Below are 19,808 nucleotides of genomic sequence, written 5' to 3' on the forward strand. Positions count from 1 at the left end.
TGGCGTGACAATAACGGTACGTCGTGCTATTTTGTGAGAGTGTTAATAGAGAAATGTAGCTAGCTTAATAGCAGCTTAGAGTAACCGCAATGTTATGTCATTCTCCATTGTGTCTAACTGAATGAAAACGCAGTCCTGTGGCATATATTACCAAAATAATTAAAAAAACAAATAAATCAAAATAACAGATTGGATGCTTTTACGTCGGACACTAAACATCGCTGTTTCCGCTGTCAGCTGATCTATGAATAGTGAGCTTGACGCGGTTGGTTGACGGCGTCTGTTTCCTGGATCTCCACAGGACGTGCTCTGCTCAGCGGCCCAGCCCCTCGCCTCAACTACGCATGCTACTTGTCATGAGGAGAAAAAAATGGTAGAAGGTGTTTCACGTTTTCACATTTAAACCCAATTTAGCCCCACATTGTGTCATAAAGTGTCAGATGATGTAGGCTACAGTTCATCTTATTCACAGTAATTAAGCAGTCTCCAGCGTTGGAACGTATCTAAGTACATTAACTAAATGTGCTGTACTTAAGTACGAATATGTGGTACTTGTACTCTACTTGAGTATACGACAGCAGGGCTGGTATTGTTTTCACCTTGTGAGATTATGTATGTGTGTGACATGTGGTCCTAGAGACACCTACTGGGAACTACAAAGGAGACTTGAGGAGGCCTACTTCGGCAGGTGTTTACTCACTCGTATGTGCAAATATAACAGTGCAGCTTAGGCACTGAATTTACATGTTAAAGGACTTAAAATTCTACATTTGAGCTGTTGAGGGAATGGGGGTATTTTTTTTCTTTATTTTCTGATATTGATCTCTTCCACAATCTGATTATAATTGCTATAATAATGTTGTTTTTGCCAAAAACAGATGTATCCCATGTACCAGTAGAATAAACAGCCAGTCTTAATATAGGTTGGAATAAATTATGCCAATTTCTTCTGACCTTCTCTTTAGCTCTTCCTCAGTCGTCTCTCCAATATGTTGCTGTCATGATGCCGCCGGTAAGCATTTCTTCCATGTGCTCTTCTTCACTGCTGATCTCTGCACTGGTCTCTAGTCCCAATCAATCTCATTCAAAAGCTTGGTGCGAGCCACTATTTTTATATCTCATTAACAGAGCCAGGTCTGTGTAGGAACACCGGATTTTTTTCAGCACAAACACAGAACAGACAGCTAGCGGACCATGAGGAGATATTCACTAGAAATTCACATTCAGTGTATTAAATTACAATCGCTTACTCTACCTTTAATCGTCTATTTTGGTTTGCTGCTTGGGGGCAGAGCAATTATCTGTAAACATAACAGTGACATAGCCTACTGCATTATCACCTTATAAGGTTGATATAGTAAACATGATACACATCTAGCAGACAGAAATCTTTCATTCAGATTTGTGTATTTGTCCTTTTAACAAACATAGATCCAATATTCAATCTCTTTTTAGCTCTGTTATGGTCTTAACCAACGCACCAACTCCTGAGGGAAATATCTGGTTGCGAACTGTGTCTGTCTGCTTTTGGAGCAGTGCATTTACATATATTAACACTCATTTGGCAGGCGCTTTTATTCAAAGCTCGTTACAAGTGAGGGACAACACTAAAGCGTCAGTACAGGAGAAGACCTTTAAATTGTCACACCTTGTCAGTCTAGCGAAATTCCTTTTGTCCCCTTCCCTAATGTCTCCAGTATTTGTATTTCCTGTTTTATTTTGATACTCACCTCTTGTCTCATTTCAGGTCCCTTTACTTCCTGCCATCCTGGGCTTCCCTTCTGAGTGATTACCTGACCTGGCCCTAATGTGTTGCACCTGTGTCTAACTGTCTCCCCTGCCCCAGAGTATTTAGTCTAAGTGTGCCCTTCTGCCTGTGCCAGTTGGTCTTGTTCCTGTTGTGACGCCATTCCAGACTCTGTTCGAGCCTATTTCTAGCGAGCCAGTGCATGACTAGTTTTTGTCTTTGAACTTACCTTTTGCCTGCTGAGCTTGTACTGTTGCCCTGTGAACTGATTTTCTGTGTACCAAACCTATTTTGCCTGAGTAGAGACTGTTTAATGAACCACTATGTGTCTCAGAGTCCTGCATTTGAGTTCCATCCCTGTGTTCAGTCGTCACAGAAAGAAGTACTAATTACTAAAGCTATTCAATGAGGCAAAGTGGGAGAACGTAAGGTAATGAACAACAGAGAAAGTGCATAGGAAGTGCTAGTAGGCATGTTTAGGTTTTAGAAGAGATGAGTTTTCGGTAGCTTGTTCCACCATTGGGGAGCCCCAGTGGGTAACCACAAATGAGAACAGTCTTGGCTGCGATTGCTTTGTGTGCAGGGATGGCAATGCCAGACAACAATCCTTGGAAGTACACGGTGGCAGAGAACGAGCATAAGCCAGTATGATTGAGTTCAAGTAGATGGGTACAGACTCATAAGTAACTCTATAAGCAAGAGTGACTTGAATTTGATTTAGGGTGGCCGTGGAAAGCCAGAGGAGGTCAATGAGCAGTGGAATTACATTTTGTATGGCCCGAAATCATAACATGCATTATCTCAAGGCATTTTACAGGATAAGGTCAAGACCTTTCAATATTATAGAGAGAAACCCAACTGTTCCCACAATGAGTAAGCACTTGGCGACAGTGCAGAGGAAAAACTCCCTTTTACCAGGAAGAAACCTCCAACAGAACCAGATTTAGGGTGGGCAGCTGTCTCCCTCGAATGGTTGGTTTGAGGGGAAAGAAATGGGGGAGAAGAGAAATAGGTTATCAAATTATCATGTTTCATAAGCAAATTATATATTATACCAAAAATCTGAATCTAAAACTATAGCTGTCAAATAAATGTTGTGAAGTAAGAATTACAATATTTCTCTTTTGTAACATAGTGGCATGAAATAGGCCAACTCAAACAAAATACAAGTACCTCAGAATTGTAGTTAAATTCAGTACTTGAATAAATTTGCTTCCTACCACTACAGAGCACAAAACAAGCCATAAAATGCACCATTTGCTCACATTTTAATTTAAGGGGATGCAGGTGTTGTCAGTGCCCCCGTGTGGTAAGATTAACTAAATGTTATTCTGTGCTTCATCTCCATGCACAGGCCTTCTCCTCCAAATGAGTTTAATTGCTGTCGGAAATCTTCATGTTCCATTAAAATTTGCGTCAGAGTGGACGCTATACGTGATATGTTACGTGATTGTCAGTTAAGTGGACAAATGTGTTTCTCTGCAACTGTCACACATTTTGTTCTTGCGTGTTTAGTTACAAAATCTGCATACAGTAGGCTTTTAAGAGTTCATTGTTACAAAGATGTAACCTGTGTCAACTTGAAACATAATTGCACCTCAATACTTGTGCTTTCTCGCTGCTGTGCATCCACGTTTTAGATAAAATTTTTTTTGCACTAATAGCGGGAGGTAGGAGGCACACTTCAAGGCAGCAATACTATCCTGTTTTCCATACACTTCTTATGCAACTTGCAGTAAATTTTAGCTTTTGAGTTTGGTGCAATGTGACACGCGAGAAACAAGAAACAAGTCCCAAACAGTCTGACTTTATTTCTTCAGAGGTTTCCCGAGTAGTGGTGTCCAGCCAGGCGAAGCGGGACCGCCCCATACGCACTGCCCCTCTTTCCGTACTTTGCTGCAGTTGTCCAGTCCAGCCTCTCTGGAGGGAGGGGACGACTGACTAAATGCTAGTTTTATTGCGTTGTCATGTTTCACAGGGAGTTCAGAAGCTCCCAGACCGCCTGACACCATTATTTCATGGATGCACCCAAAGCCTGAGAACGGAGGACCCCCCCCCCCCTCTTCCCTCAATACGCCGCTTCCTCCGACTTTGCTTCTTTCCTCAGTGTCCTCGCACGGGAGATACTTTATGTTTTTTGATACCAAATATCGTTTTCATGGGTAAACATCTTCTTTTGTACTCTTTGTAGTAGTTCCTTGTGCAACTCCTTTTTGGTCTGTCAGCATGCAGCTCCGTACAGTCCTGGACGTTAATGTTGTGGATGTGCAGAAGCGAAGAAATCCCTCCAAACACTATGTAAGTTGCCTCTTTATTCAGTAAGTCTCATATCCTGTTGTGTAAGTAGCTGTAACTTTTACAGATGTAGGCTCCACACTGTATACCATGTGTATTGAAGTTGTTGCCATGCTAACGGCTCAATGGGTGGCAATGTAGGGCTGTAGGACCGCTACTTTGGTCCAGAGTGAAACATCCTAACAACAGTTGTATGGATTGGTCATGAAATTGTTGGTGCCCTGAGGATGAACCGGTATGAAGTTCACATATGTGGCTTTGAATGAAAGGTGGATAGATGGGTGACATTTGATGATTGATTTAATGATCCTTCGATCGTCTTTTAATCTAGACGTAAACTTCATTAAACTTAGAAAACTTTAATGTTTTCTGAGAGGCAATTTGTACTATAAATGTCATCACAGTCTAGGCAGACATTTAAAAGCCATCAACATGTCAAACCTTTAATTTGTACAGCATTGGCAAGATTATGACCTAATACTTCGAAAACATTTTAACATTTTCATCAGCCTCAGCTGTACTTATATACTGTGTGTATATATATATATGTGTGTGTGTGTGTGTGTGTGTGTGTGTGTCTGTGTTACTGGATCAAAAAGGTCAAAGGGGAAATATCAGAATTGTCCCCTTTGGTCTCAGTCAGCAGTGGTATTAAAAGTACATCACATCAGCATCTAAATGCACCAAAGTGACGATTGCAAGTACATTAAAATTCTGTTGCAAGAGAATCCAGCACATGTGTTTACATTACAGACATGTGCTTCAGGGCCAATGTTTTTCTGACTGACTGACTGTCGTGTGTAGATCTGCGCATGTTCAGTAGCAACATGTTCCTACCAATATCAAGGGGTTGCTGAATTGTCCCCACCAGTTTTTTTTTTTTTTTACCAATCTCAAACGATCTTGCCATTTTTACGCTGGGCAAAACCCTCGCTAACATCTGGCTTTTGACATTGTCACAGCCAAGCTCAGCTAATAACAACGTTCATTAATCAATCAAAACATGTCTCTTCTTTAAAATTAGTAAGAGAAATATTTACCCTTTTAATTCCTCCCTCTCCCTTTCCATGAGTCGCTCAAGAGCACAGTTATTGCAGCCTATGTGTCATGACATGACCGTTTTTATACAGTAAATTAACCACAGATTGTGCAACTGGTTTGTTTGTAAATGTCAGGCATCATTTTAGCAGCAGCCTGAGCAACACAGACACATGGACATACGTTTGTTTTATTTAAAATCTATCATGTACAGATGTCTATAAATTCAAAAAAAAAAGTAAAATTATTTACATATATTTCAAGATACATCAACATATTCAATTGTTTCAACAGAGTCTCCAGCAAAGATAAAACCAAACCAACACCCTTGTTGATCATACACTAACAAAAATGACACAAAAATTAAATGGGGATTAAAAACAATCAAACAAAAAAAGCGGATGATAAACAGTGGTATAAATCAGTTCAAACCATATCTCATTAAGAATTCAGAAGGCCACAAGTTAAGAGCAAGTGAAATCATCAAAGTGTCTAAAAGCTCTTTTACCACCTGTAAGTTAAAGCCATTACTTTGAGATACCACATTTTAGATTGGGGTCATGTATTCTTTTCCATAGAACATACATATTAGCTGAAAAGAATCTGTGTACCAGTAGCACGTTTCTAAAAAAGCAAGGGTCATACTGATCTAAATTGCTGGAGGGAATTTTCCATCCTAACGTCATTACACCCATATGACGGGTAGGCTTGAGGTTAGCTTTGGTCAGACACATCCCCATGTAAACATCATCAATGGGAATAAGATCAATGGTCTGGGACATCTTGTGTATGACCAAAGCTGTGTAGACAGACAGGAGGTAGCCCCCACCACTACAGTAGAGGGGGTATGAGTTTGACGGGTACATCTCTACTGGAACAAAATACTTGCTCCTTGAATCTCTGATAGGACCCCCACCCATCAAAAAGCCAGTAAAGAGGTGCTTGCTTCCATCATTGTCGAGGCTTTGGAGATAGTCAACCATGTTGTCTGTGTTGGCAAACACATCATCATCACCATTTAGAAGGAAGTGAACATGCAGACATTTTCTTTCCATCCATTTTAGGAAGAGTGTCTGTTTCAAGGTGAGGTTGACAAAGGAATCTTTGATGTCCCATTGGAGAATGTCATTATACGTCTCATGCTCCGCTTTTAGTAGTGCATTCCATCTCTCTTCCTCAAAACTATCACCCGCCGTTCCTGCAATGAAAATCCTTCGTATCCACACACCATTGTACAACCTCTCCTCAGCCCAGGTTTTGCGCAGCACCTCTCGACGGTCGTAGTTTGGAGGGGAGGTTTTAATGACCAGCAGAAGGAAGATGTCTGCAGATTCCTCAGCTCCTCCACATTTGTCAGGGAGGTCCAGCAGCACGGGGAAATTGCGACAGTGACCATAGTATAACATGTTTTTGATCTCAGGAGAAAAAGAATCGAATCCTGTGATTTTGGCAACAGACAGATTTTGTTGACATTCAAAAGACTCTTTGGTGAATGGCTTTGGTTGTATGCTAACCTTTTCCACATATTCTTGGAGGGGGTTGATTTTGTCGCCAATAGAGTCTTTATAGAGATAAGCAGCCACAAGAAGAATTCCCAACAGTAAGGCCCCTGCTCTGATGATTATCCACCTTGAATATCTGCAGTGAAAACAATAAAAAAAACCTTCTCATCAACACATCAGTCAGAAATGTATTAATATATTGAAGATTATGATAACAATGTCACTAGTCGTGCCCTACTTGCTCCTGACAGACCTATTATGGCCTCTTGTGTAATACTACTTTGTGATAGTGAGTCACTGTAGGGTCTAGTCTGCCCTTAGGGAAGCCTGAGAGAATAAAGAAGAACTGCCTAGAGCGCATTCTAACCTCTTGTTAATGCATTTTTATTCTTCAGGAGTTTTAATTAGGCTGTCAAAGGGTGACAAGTCTTGGCAGTTAGTAATTTAAAAAAACATCTGAAACATCTGAACAAACAGGGTGTCAACAGGGTGGGGTGGGGCCTACAGTACAGATCACTCAGCTATTCACGCCAGAGGCTATTTACGCCGAGCAACAGGGAGAAAGAGGAGTGACCAAAAAAGCGAGGGTTTCGTCGGCTGGCCTCTCTCACTCATTGACTCCAAAAGTTTTATTTACCACCATCAAAGCAGCAGGATTAAGAAACTGAACTAAATTACGTGTTCTGTCTGTCTGTCGATCTCCGCCCATTGTTGATCACCGATATCAATGTCCAACAGACTTGCCAAGAGCTTCAGGCATCATTGTGCTTACAATACAAGAGGTTATAATAATGCTGAACTCACAACATTTATTCTAGTCTGGTAAGTAAATGGCTGTTATTGGCTAGATGTAGCAATAGCAAAACTTTAAAAAAACAGCTCCTCTAAAATTTAAATGACAATTTTCATCATCAGTTGCTGCAGTCATAAACAGACATATGCAGTAGTTTGAAGAACAGAAGAGATTTGAGGGCTAGACAGTCTAATATTATATGCATTCTTAACATCCAAATATCCTCTGCTGATTGAATAACATCTATCTTTAACACAAGTTTGTAACAATATAGGCTAAATATTTTATGTATAAGAATAATTTGTAGACGAATGAAAATCCACAGAAACAATAACGCACAATTAATACAGCCTTCATTCGACAATAATTACCTGAACATATTGGTAGATTGATGTGAGCCAATGCTGAGTATCCCCTTTGACTGTCAGTACACAGTGCAGATTGCTGAAGAAGTTACAGAGATGATGTACAGGACAGGCTTGTTTTGTCTGTAATTCTATATATTCCAAGGTGGAACACTCTCTGAACGAACCACATAGCTAGTGATGCGTGTGGTTCGTTCAGAGCATGCTCCACCTGTGGCTAATAAATAGTAATGAGTTAAATGATTGTAAAGGGGTGGTTCACAACGGCAGAGATTGGTTGAACTGGTTGAACTGGCTGTAAGAAATACACTTGTAATTTACTTAAGCTTAAAACTGACTGTTTGTCAGACTGCTCAGGGTTTCAGTGTATGACTTGGTTACAGCTGCTAACTCAGTTCGTGCTTGCATCAGCATAATTTTTCAGTGAAAAAGTCACACAGTTGTAAGGTAGTCATGTTTTGTGAGCAAGCAGTAGTAACCCTGTATGGGGTTCTGTGTTCTTAATCTTTGACTATTTGTTGTCCTAGATATGTAGGAATTTTTGTCCAATCACCACGACTTTTCCGCAATTTTGATCAAAAATCATCATAGTTTACCGGTAGCCTCTGAGCTGCTCAGTGAATGAAATCATTATTTAGTAAAGAAGAAAAAAAAGAAAAACATCCTTTCATTCTTTATTCACTGGCATATTCATTCATAGGCAGCAACAAATTTCATATCAAGTGAAAACTTTGACCTGCTGTTGGTGCTATAGGAAAAATCAGGTGAAAAACAAAGTTAATACAATTCATCCTGAGGAGGATATGAATCAGTGTACTACCAGTGCATAGCAATACAAAATTTTTGTTTAGCAATTTGCATGTTAGCATTGTCATTGTAGGCATGTTGGCATTTAACCCCGCCCAAATTGTCACTGTTACAAGGAAAACATCACAGAGCTGCTCGCATGGCTGAAAACTTATTTTACTGCATAGTGAGGTTATGAATCTTACTAACTTGAGTAATTTGATTTGATTTGAGCCACAAGACATGTCTCAACGGAGGTGCAAAAATCAATCAGTCCATCAGATACAATTGGATTAATCAAACTGAGAGTTAGGATCAATTGCATCACCCATCTCTTGCTGCGGGAAGCTCCCAGAGGCCACTGAACACAGGGCATAGACATTCCCTTGGGATGGAAGCCGGAGGTGATGGCTGACTGGGAAGTTTCCACAAGGGAAGAGAGGAGAAAAAAATTAAATCTCATTATCTATGATCTAAGCAACTGAAAATGCTTTTCCGGTTTCAGAGAGGAAAGAAGCAACCCTTTGTCTTTTGTTCCTACTGTTCAAGTGTGACTTCCTCCCAGGGACTCATGGCACTGGAGCCAGAGAGTGCATGGCAACTAATCCTGGTTTACACCCATTGTCAGAGGGAGATCATTTCAAAAGAGATGAGGCTCAGTGTCTTAACGTGCAGGAACGTCTTTGTCAAATACAAACTTAAATGTTAGAGTAAATCAGCTGTCAGCTGTAAATGTGCAATTGTCTTTGGTGGTTCCATGTTTTGAATCTGCTGTTAACTGTATAATTCTTTCCAGTGAGTTCATGAGGTATCAGTAATGTTGGTTGCAATTATCACAGTCAATTTCTGACTTAATAATAAAACCATAAATGTTACAAAAATATTACACATTAATTAACTCATAACAATATGTTAATTTCAATTTTTTTCCTTTTGCATAAGTTGTATTGTCATGTTCAAACATAAACGTGGTTCATGGTACTTTTGGGATAAATCGCGACCTCACCCACCCTCACTTTGAGCCATGCTGTTCTCTAAATTCTGAGTGTTTGGTCATGCTGTCTGTATCTAATTAGCAAGCTGCTGGAGAACTTGTTCCACCTCGCTGCACACTCTTTCTGTAATGAACTGTGTGCAGAATGAAGACTGCATCTCAAACTAGTAACTGATGTCCTCGCAGATTGCCACCACATGTGTAAATACTGCTTTTGTAAATACTCTGTGCCATGCACTAAGATGGAAATGCATGAGGTGCTGCCATCTGTTTCCGAACCTTGGGGTGTGTGCAATTGTTTGTTGGCCCTTTATTGTTGAGGCAAATAGAGAATTTATTTTGGGAAAACTCATGGTAACAGTGTTTTGTTCTGTAAATGACTGATGTCAGCCAAGGAAATGAAATTCCCATTTCAGCTTCTGTGTGGGTTAACGCTTCCTCCCTGTCATTACTCCCTGTGATAGATAGAAGTGCTGGGAGTTGTTGACATAACGGGGGCATCATTTGTTTTTTTCAGACAGCGGACATTTTAAAAGTAAAATACAAAGATGTAAAATGCAACTTTGTAAGAGCCTCATAGCTTCTTATTGTTTAACCTTTAGTGTTAAAAGTAAATGTAGGCATACTCACATTTAATCAGCTGCACTCTATTTGGTAGCAATAGTTACAAATAATTACAGATTACAAAATCCTTGAAATCTATCAGCCCCCCTATTGACCTCTGATGGTTTTCCAGTGTGTGCCTGAAACAGACAAACTTAATGAGTTTATTTGACCCTTGTTGACCTCTCGAAGTCAAGTCAGGAGGAAATGCACTTTGTGTCATTAGGACAGATCAAGCTAAAGCGGTGCCGTGGTGTCTTTGACAAAGTGACATTGTTACTAATGGGCGTCTTTTGTTCTTTTCTCACTAGGTGTACCTCATCAACGTCACGTACTCCGACTCCACTTCCCATGTCATCTACAGGAGATACAGCAAATTCTTTGACCTACAGGTACATTACACGGGCTAAATACCAACACACTTTCACAGCTTTAGTTCACGGTTGCAATAAAGCTTGTTTTGTGTAAATGTTAGGAATTACATGAAAATGTCTTCTTCACATTAAACACTGTGAGGTCAGTTTGACCTTTTGGTCTTTCTGTTCATGTGCTGGAAGGCAGCTTCGTGAAAGGTCTCATTTAAGACTGCTGCAGCCAACTTGTAAATAGGGAAATGGGGGAAATCCAGTCAGCAGATGCAGGAAGAAAACATGAACTCAGGGAGAATGCAGAATACAGCATCGAGTTAAGATATGCCTCCGGATTTTTTAAGGCATCCAGTAGCCTTCAGCGAAATTTCTGCATTTCTAACAGTGACTCAAGTTTACATTTTAACCACTGAACTGCTGAACTGTCTATACTGTAGCTTATTTGTTATAAGAATAACAGATCCAGACATCTAAGTAGCCTTAACAACAGTGAGGGGTTTAAACCTTAATCAGTGCATTTACCTTATCAAGCATTTTCTTGTAAAATACTGTCTCTGGCTCTTCTCTGATAACCCCCTCAGCCAGTCTGCACTTTACAGCACTGTGGCTCTGGTGGGCTGGCCGTGTTGAAGGCAACAGAGGAAACCCTTTGTTCTCAGGTCTCTTGCCAGGATAGCCAGGAAAAATCTGCCCTGGTCTGTTTGATGGAAACTTCTCTCGCTTCTCTCCTGTCTCTGTAAACATTAGTCTTGTCCATAGATCCCTGCTGCCGGGGTGTGTTTGTCTGGCCATGGTAATCCACGAAGAACAACAGTCTGCAGCTGTCTATACAAAAAAATGGGTTGGGATAGTGTTTTTTATTTGTGCTTACATGAACAAAGTCATATAGGTGAAAGATGGCTTGTATAGAGTGAAGACAATTGCAGACAATGTGCGAATAGTATTAGATTGAGCAAGCGTACAATGACAACAAAAGCATCTTCTCACTACTAGACAAGACAACATGTAAACAGATGCTTAAAGATATTTTTGTGGACATCAATTCAGACAGTGGGATTTGCAGTAAGCCTCCCATAGAGGGAGGATGTAGTTAAGGCAATGCAAGGACCAATCCCAAAATGCACTCAATGAAATAAGGAGGAAGCTGTGGGCAGGAAAGGGTTGGGGGTTGGGATAATGAAGCCTTTGGAGCCCTGTATTTAAAGACTGAAAGGAAGATGCTTTCCGTCGTGAGTTTAGATAAGACAGCTGTTTCACTGCTGCATTTCTCCTTAAGCTTTCAATAATGTTGAGCAATGACATAACAGATTACCTATAGTCTCACTTTTCTAACGTCTATATTAAAATATTTGTCTATTTTCCAGGGAGAAACTGAGCTTTTTGTGTATGTTTTTCCAAACTCAGTGCAGCTCCATGTCTTTGTAGCACAGTTGCGTGTTTTATGTTCACTAGGGGCTGACAGTGAAAGAAAATTGCATTTTACACCCTTTGGCCTGACAAATGTGACCATGATCTCATCTGATAACCATCAATTCAAAGGTCACAAAACAAGAAACGCCTTTTAAGCAGTGGCTGGTCGTTCATATTATGTCGAACATCAGTCAGAATTGTAAAGCTGCTCATAGAAAACTCTTCGTCAACAACAGGCTCCTTCACTGTTTGTCTTTTAAAGATGAAGTAACCATTTTCATTGCCAAATGGATGTCCAAAAGTGCACTCACTCACAGTGCACTAAACGTAACTCATAACTACTCCACCGGCAAGCAATTATCATAAATTATCAGGATTCCTTCTCTTCTTTATCTGATTCCTTCTCTCTTTGTCTTTTCTGCTGTCTTGACGTGAGGTGTGCTCTTTTTTAAATGCATGTGCGGAGTTAAGCACATTGATTCCTTGGTTTAGACGCATTCGTTTTCATGCTGAATACTGCTGAGCCTGACTTCCACCAAAACACTGTTTCTGGTGTCAAAGGGGAATGTGTTTGACCCGCACACATTTGACGTGAGCAGAATTGGTCAGCGTCTCAAACAGAGTTTACCGTCAGAGAGTGGCCTCCCCCCTCCACACCCTTTAACCACAGCGGACAGAGCACATGGGCCATAGCATTCCACAGGGGGATTGTGGAGTGTGCAAGCTGGCCTGGTTTCCTTTTGGACAGAAACCTCTCCAAAAATCCTGTAGTCATTATTTTTGGATTGGGGAATTGGACCAAGGTCAGCTCTACCCTGTCCACATTATAATTTGTCTGGCCTACATTCCTGATATAAGATGGGACTTTAACAAGGTTATTTTTCTCAAAAAAAAAAAAAAACTGTTGTTGAACATGAGCTGCTTTGCAAGACAAACTAATGGCTGAGAATAGACCGAAGCTAAAGTTTATTTAACTCCATCGATTTAGCATTGCACTGCTACAGTATAACATTGTCAGACTGTGTGAATGTGGCAGCTCAGAACACAGAAAAATACCCATCACAATACTTAAGAGAACAAGGTGAATGAATAAATGTATTGTTTTGTTTGACCTACGGTGGAAACCCCAAAATATTCAATGTACTATCAAGTAGAACAAAAAAAGTGGCGAATTCTCACATTTGAAAACCTGGAATCGACAAATTTCGGGCATTTTTGCTTGAAAAAATGCTGATCCATGATCAAAATAACATGTGTAGTCGGCCCATAAACAGATTTTGAATTTGAGTTCCCTTTCTTAATGAATAAACTGAGGATAGTCATTTGAGCCAAGGGGTTGCAGAGATGCCAAAAGACACTTTTCATTTTTGCAGCGATTCATTACCACCAGAAGGGGCACAGAATGTGAGTTTATATTACTTGTCTTCTGATTATGATTACAATGCAGCTTCTGTACCAACATGCATGATAAAATGCGATTCTCCCCAAGGAAATCAGAGACTGTTTCTGACCAAGAGGGCTGTTTTTCACCATAATCTCCTTGCAGTAAACAACTGTCGAGTAGATGTCAAAACACAACCCAGAGATGGAATCAGATTGTTTTCCCACTCAAACATTCCTCCAAACTCCCCCTGTCTGAGATACCTCGTCAAACACTTTCTTTGTCTGTGGCACAGTGCAGTGTCTCTTCCTCCCTCCCCACTCCCACGAGTCCAATTTCGTTTAAATGCTTCAGATGATTATCATTACAGTCTACAGGAGCTGCTTGGGTTTCTCCTGTCACCATAATTCATGACCACAATGTCATAATGCCAAAATAGAGATATGTTTGATGACTAAGTTTTTATTGCACTCTCTTCCTCAGGCATTTATTCACAACACTGATTATCCTGTGTGTGCAGAAAGAGACAGGCAAATGTGATTACATCATAGCACCTATTGCTACATGGACACATTCATTTTCCCAATGGGAACAGTTGGCTTAATACACTGAAGAATCCTGTGCAGAGTTTAGGAGAGCAGCATAGAGTAAATACAGCATATATATGAAATGTGAGAAATGTTTTCCCCTGGAATTTGTTCTCCCAAGTTGTGGGGCGGTTGCCGTAGAAACAGCAGCTTTCACACCTGTCCTCTGAAGCAGTGAGTGTATCCAGGCAGGTCGCCAGGGGTGATGTCACCATGGCTGCTGGACGAGGGGCCTCTCCGTCAGTCAAGGCGGTTTCTGAAGGTGTTGAGTGAACATTCCCATCTTAGAGGGAGGATCTGGCTGCGTCCAGCTGGGAGGCTGATATAACATGATGAGTGTGCAGCTTAGTGTGTCAGACAAACAATACGCCTGCCAATGTGCTATTACACAAATTGTCATATTTCCATAGTATTCGAAAGAAAAGCAGTCTGGTTTGTATTCGTGATGTGGCAATATCAGATTTTCCCAACATGATTAGTGTGGCAAAAAGAATTCATGATAACTTCACAATATTATATAGAAAATTAAAAAGAAAAATTAGAATAATGCTAACAGTCAAATTCATCTTCAGCTTTCTTTATTGTGTGTTTTCTCTCTTTTGAATTACACTCAAAATACAATTGTACGGAGGTGGAGAGAGAGTTTGTAACCATAACTGTACAAAAGCATACAAAACGAACAGTCACACTGAATGGATGGTGAAAAGACAACCAGATGAACTGATAACCTAACATCTGTCATCACTGTATTATCATTTGTGTATAAACATGATATAAATATATCATTTTACTGTATAGTTTATATACATCATGTTTGATGTCTTGCCTTTTCAGTTTTACCAGTGTTAAACTCAGATTTTAGTAAGATCAGAAATCTTAATATGTCATGTTTGCGTGCAGGTGTGGTTAACTGTTCTTTATACTCTTTGCCCTTAAAACCCGATAATGATGGCTGTTCTCCTCAAAAGGAATCATTTCTCGTTAGCTGTCTATGTTTCAGAGGACAGTGGGGAGGTGAATGCCATGCCCTGAGAGAAGTTTAGAGGTTTAGCAAAAGCAGCAAATGAGGGCAGAAAAGAAAGAACCACAAGAAGAGAAACCAAACCACCTCTTACTGGAGAGTTCCTACAAACAACTCCTACAGGCCCAGACAGAGCAGATCCAACTTTACCCTCTAAGCTTGATACTGTTTGTCCACCTGGTTCTTTTTGGCTCAGTCTAGACTGGGACTAGTCTCCTGGTCTCCTCCTCCTAAGTAGAGTGTGCTTTAGCTTGACGCTCACAGTCTTTGCTGTTTAGCAGAGCACATCTGGAATGAGGCAAGGCAGACTGAACAAAGGCAGGGCTGCATCTGGATTTCGAGCATGCTGTTACTGTAGGATGCTCTCACGTGCCATTATGGTATTGCTGTGATTTATTCTAAGAGGAAACTGGAAACTCTTGTACGTGACTCAGTACAGACACATACTTAACGCATTTGCATCGCCTGTTTTTTTTAAGCACTCAACAAAGCATGCTCATACATCATATACAACACAGGACAAATGCACACATACATGAGCTTGAAGGAAATAGTTGCATGCTGCCATCATAAAAGACTTGACACAAAATGCTTTATGTCTATTTCCTCTGTCTATTTAGACCTGGACTGTATCTCTCAATAGATCGATCCTGTAAATAGACAGATGTATCACGTGTTAACATCAAAGTGTTAATTATCTCCCCTAATGGCTTTTTAAGCTCCTTAAGCTTTTTTTTTTTTTTTTTTACCTAGATAAATGTGAGTGATGTAACCTTGTCTGCTGCATCAGAGATCAAAGTGAACCAGCTTCATGACACAGTTGCTTTTCAGACCAGATGTAATTACACCCTGTGTTGAACTTGCGTACTGTAACAAGGAGGTCGACTGTTTCTGGAGAATTTACAACCCCCCTTTCTCCCTTTTGTTTCTATTCTCATCTCAGACTTTCAACTTTTATCTGATCAACTTGTGGTAGATGAAAGAAACAGTTAGAAGATAATCGTTGCCTGCCATTTATATTGGCATGTATCTTTCTTTTTTTTTTTACTTTTGATGGACAATTCAGGCTTGTGTCACTCTTTATTTTCTCCTTCACATTTGCAGATGCGAATCCTCGACAAATTCCCGATTGAAGGAGGACAGAAGGACCCCAAAAAGAGGATTATTCCTTTTTTGCCAGGTGATAAATGCAATGTGGCACAGCATGCACAACGCTCTGATATCATTGTCACATCAATTTTAGATTTATCCAAGAGAGCAAAAGAAAGGCCTTCAGAGATTTTCATGCACAACGGATGTTTGTTAGTACTCCTACGTACTCCATAGCATGGCCTACCACGTTGCCAAACTCCACCCAGGCCAAATCAATTTGTGGTCTGCCATGTCAGGAGGAAGCTAGCAGAGAGGGATTTGTCTAATCTGATAAAGTCACAGTGGGCCAGAGCAGAGGAGAGCAGTGAAGAGATCCTTTGTTAGATGAGCTGTCCTGCTGAACGAGTTTGGCCAGTGCTGTATTGGTTTCTGCACAATTTTACTGTTACTGTGGGTTTCATGCATTTAGACACTGATGTTAGCACTCGGTCTCCTAAGAGTTGTAAAGTGAGGATTAACAGAGGGGAAAGGTTTTACAGCTGCTCACATTAATTTAGGGATTAGAAAACCTTTTGGGGTTTTTTCTGTTTTTAGAATCAATCCTGTATCATTAAACATTTGAAACATGTAATCAATGTATGCTACTTTTTCTTTAGTATGTCATGTTAAAAGAAGGGAAATATGCTTACTTTCTACAGATGGACTTCACACTGACAACATGTGAATTCATTATTTGGTAAAGATGCATCCTCTATAGTTTAAACAATATGTGTCTTAGAAATACAACAAATTTGTATATATACATGTGCACATACACATACATACAAATACAGTACATAGGCAGATACATTAAGGAAAAAAAGCACAAAAAGGTTAACACAGAGACCAACACACAAAGAAAAAAGGGCAATAGGGGGAAATAAAAGGGCCAAAAGAAAATGGATAAAGAAAACCACTCAAAAGACGTGGGTTTTGAAAAAGGAAGGCTGAAAACTGTATGTAACCATAATAAACTATAATGGGTAATTCTCACTTTCCCTTTTAGCATAACAGTCATGACGCTCTTTACAAACATAAGAGTTTACATCCCACTGTCAGTTCTGTCTGACTCCACCTTACTGGGGAGGGATCATCCAGGACATCCTGGTGTGGTGTTAACGCATGACAAATATTAAACATTTTAACTGTTCTTTTTGTGAGGGGGAATGTTCTATGTGCAACTGACGGCGCTCTGTTTTTCCTCAGGTAAGGTCTTGTTTCGCCGAAGTCACATCAGAGATGTAGCCGTCAAGAGACTGAAGCACTTGGATAATTACTGCAAAGTAAGACAAAGGCTGCGTGTCTCCTAATGTCCTCAGAACTGTTCTTTTCTCCCAAATTTGAGTCCATAACATCAGCACTTTTAGCACGACACATTGCGTCTTCTGGGACAGTAAATGTTGACCACTTTATGCACCTCACTCCTCTACTCCCTGAACATTTGCTGCAGTATTTTCAAGGCAAGTCTTAACATTTATCTCCTCCACCAGCCTCAACAGGAAAGCAACTGCTCTATCTGCACTGGTCATTTCCTGTCACCAATGTAAATAGGCAGCCTATAAAGGAAACGAGGGAAATGGGGGCACACGGGGGGTAAAACAGAATCCAAAGAATAAGAATGAATCAGCAGGCTTAAAGTGTAGCAGGGAGTGCAGACGGCTACCTGACCCTCTTATATTCATTAGGTCAGAGAAGGGAATGTGGGGCAGGTGCGTTGCCAAGTGTGGCAGCAGTTTTCATTTAGAGGAACTGAACGAGATTTGCTGCGAAGGCAAGAAGGTTAAAGACAACAAAACTAGATTTCTTCTTCATGTTGTTTCTATAAGGATGTGTTTAAGCGGGCTGAAGCATTTCATTTTGAATGTCTATGCAGCTGAGACAGGCAGTCGTTGTAGTATATCACCTCTGTGTGTTTTCCTTCCTCTTAGCTCAGAGCCTTCTTCCTTCCCCTCCACACCCTCCCCATCTCCGCCTGGTCTACTCATATGCGCCTAAATGTTATAAAGTGGTTACTCATTGCCATTCAAACTAACCAACAGTGCTTTAAGAAACACACACACATCCAACCTTTTGTACGTGTTTTTGTTGCAAACAGTAGCTTTCTCCCTCCCTCCCTCTCCCACAGGCTTTGATGAAACTTCCCTCCCACATTTCCCAAAGTGAGGAGGTCCTGAAATTCTTTGAGACCAAATCAGAGGACCTCAACCCTCCCACAGAGTGAGTAACTATCACCGTATACTTCAGAAATACTAGACTGAGCATTAGTGTAATCTGTGTTATATGAACTGTTAGATACCAAGCATTGCCCTCTGGCAGGTTGTAAACCCAGGCTACAGCAGCGGACTGTGTGTGTTTGTGTGGTTCAGCAGCTGGAAGAGATTTTCACCCACGCTGACCCATCCTAATCCAGAGGCTTTTCCGTGTCTCAGACATGATTGATTGATACCGGTTGGGAGGCACTGTGTTTTATTAATAATGATTTCTGGGAGGTGACACCTGATCCCAGAACAAATGCGTAAAGGATCAGTGGTGTCATGAGAGCATGGCTGAGTTCATGTCTCGGACCAGATGAGGCTCTCAGGCTAGTCATTTGTCATACTCAGTTCAAAGTCAGAGTGGGAGTAATTACACACTGGCTTCGAAATGACTTTTTTTTTAAATTCTATCCTTTCCTTTTGATTCATTCGCTGTTGTAGTATTTTTCTCCCTAAGATATGAATTTAATCTCATCAAATGTTGTTCGTATACTTCCCAACACACTCGAGGAGAAAGACTGTGTTGGAGTAACCTCTTGCGTGGTCTCTCCACAACCCCCAGGACCACCACCTCTAACCCTCAATACCCATACATGCTAATCCCACTTCAAAGTGAGATCCTCCTCAAGACTCCTAGACAGTCCAGCCCAGCTTAAATTGAGATGCTGAGGTCTAAAAGCCATACCACCCAAGCGCTCAGGTCACTACTGGGTGATCTGGACCTTTTCAAAATGACTTTTACAGTGTTATTTTTTGTCACGAGCTCTTAAGAACACAGGAAAGGTAATCTTACAATGCCATAAAATTACACTGTGTGAGGTATGGTGAAGAAACATTTATTGTTAAACTGTTAACTGTTTAGAAATTGGTTGTGGAAATGCCAGTTTACAACCATGAAGTTGTATTTCTGCTAAATTAGAGAAGTCTTTCCTCATTCTCTCTCTCTATTACAGTGATTAATTATGAGGTCAGTCACATTTCCTCCTACATGAAAGCTGATTCAGATCTATTTGAATGTTTTTCGCCAGTAGACAGTCACTATTGTGTTTGCCAAGCCCTCATCTGCTACTGACATCTAATGGTCAACAGGTGTCATTGCACACATGTATTAAAAATAAAAAAATGGATGTGATGTTGCTCCGTCACAAGAGGGAGCCATGCAATAGGCTAGACATTTCTCTTGACTCTGTGAAAGAAATACAGCACCACATCGCACTAATATGAGGCGGAGGTTGTGTGTTTATCTGCTGATTCACTGAAGCTAGAAACAGCTGATTTGTTGTTATAATAATGTAGACAGACAGACATAAAGCAAATGCAAATAGTCACTAGCTCTGTTTTGAATGTCTTGATTGGCTTTATTAGATCTATATTGATAAATAGATTCATATTTTTACAAGAAAGATACTGTATATAAAACTGCACTGCTATGCAGCTACTGTATGTGGGAAACTCTTAAGTAGAAGTTAGTGAAACATGTCTTCTCTTGTGATCCCTCAAGTGTTGAAACATCTCTATCAAAAGGATGTAAC

The 19,808-nt window shown here is 40.5% G+C and overlaps 2 protein-coding genes across 4 annotated transcripts in view; one reads left to right on the plus strand and one right to left on the minus strand.

Annotated features, from left to right (window-relative positions):
- The first annotated feature begins 3,505 nt into the window (after positions 1–3,505).
- sh3pxd2ab (SH3 and PX domains 2Ab) overlaps positions 3,506–19,808 on the plus strand; it is a 52,256-nt gene continuing 35,953 nt past the window's right edge. The window contains exons 1-5 of one of the 3 annotated variants that reach the window (XM_056394557.1): positions 3,506–4,045; positions 10,435–10,515; positions 15,995–16,070; positions 17,228–17,304; positions 18,147–18,238. In XM_056394557.1, the coding sequence (XP_056250532.1) occupies positions 3,974–4,045; positions 10,435–10,515; positions 15,995–16,070; positions 17,228–17,304; positions 18,147–18,238 (398 nt within the window). In that variant the 5' untranslated portion in view covers positions 3,506–3,973. Of the gene's footprint in view, positions 4,046–10,434; positions 10,516–15,994; positions 16,071–17,227; positions 17,305–18,146; positions 18,239–19,808 lie in introns of those variants that run through there. The other 2 variants (XM_056394559.1, XM_056394560.1) reach the window with 2 other exon arrangements.
- On the minus strand, positions 5,274–7,870 carry LOC130180908 (N-acetyllactosaminide beta-1,3-N-acetylglucosaminyltransferase 3-like). Its single transcript, XM_056394562.1, has 2 exons — positions 7,747–7,870; positions 5,274–6,718 (listed from the first exon to the last, which is right to left on the minus strand). Exons 1-2 carry the CDS (start codon positions 7,752–7,754, stop codon positions 5,608–5,610), a joined length of 1,119 nt encoding a protein of 372 aa, XP_056250537.1. The 5' UTR covers positions 7,755–7,870; the 3' UTR covers positions 5,274–5,607.

Source organism: Seriola aureovittata, chromosome 14, assembly GCF_021018895.1.
Source record: "Seriola aureovittata isolate HTS-2021-v1 ecotype China chromosome 14, ASM2101889v1, whole genome shotgun sequence".
In the NCBI taxonomy this organism is placed as follows: domain Eukaryota; kingdom Metazoa; phylum Chordata; class Actinopteri; order Carangiformes; family Carangidae; genus Seriola; species Seriola aureovittata.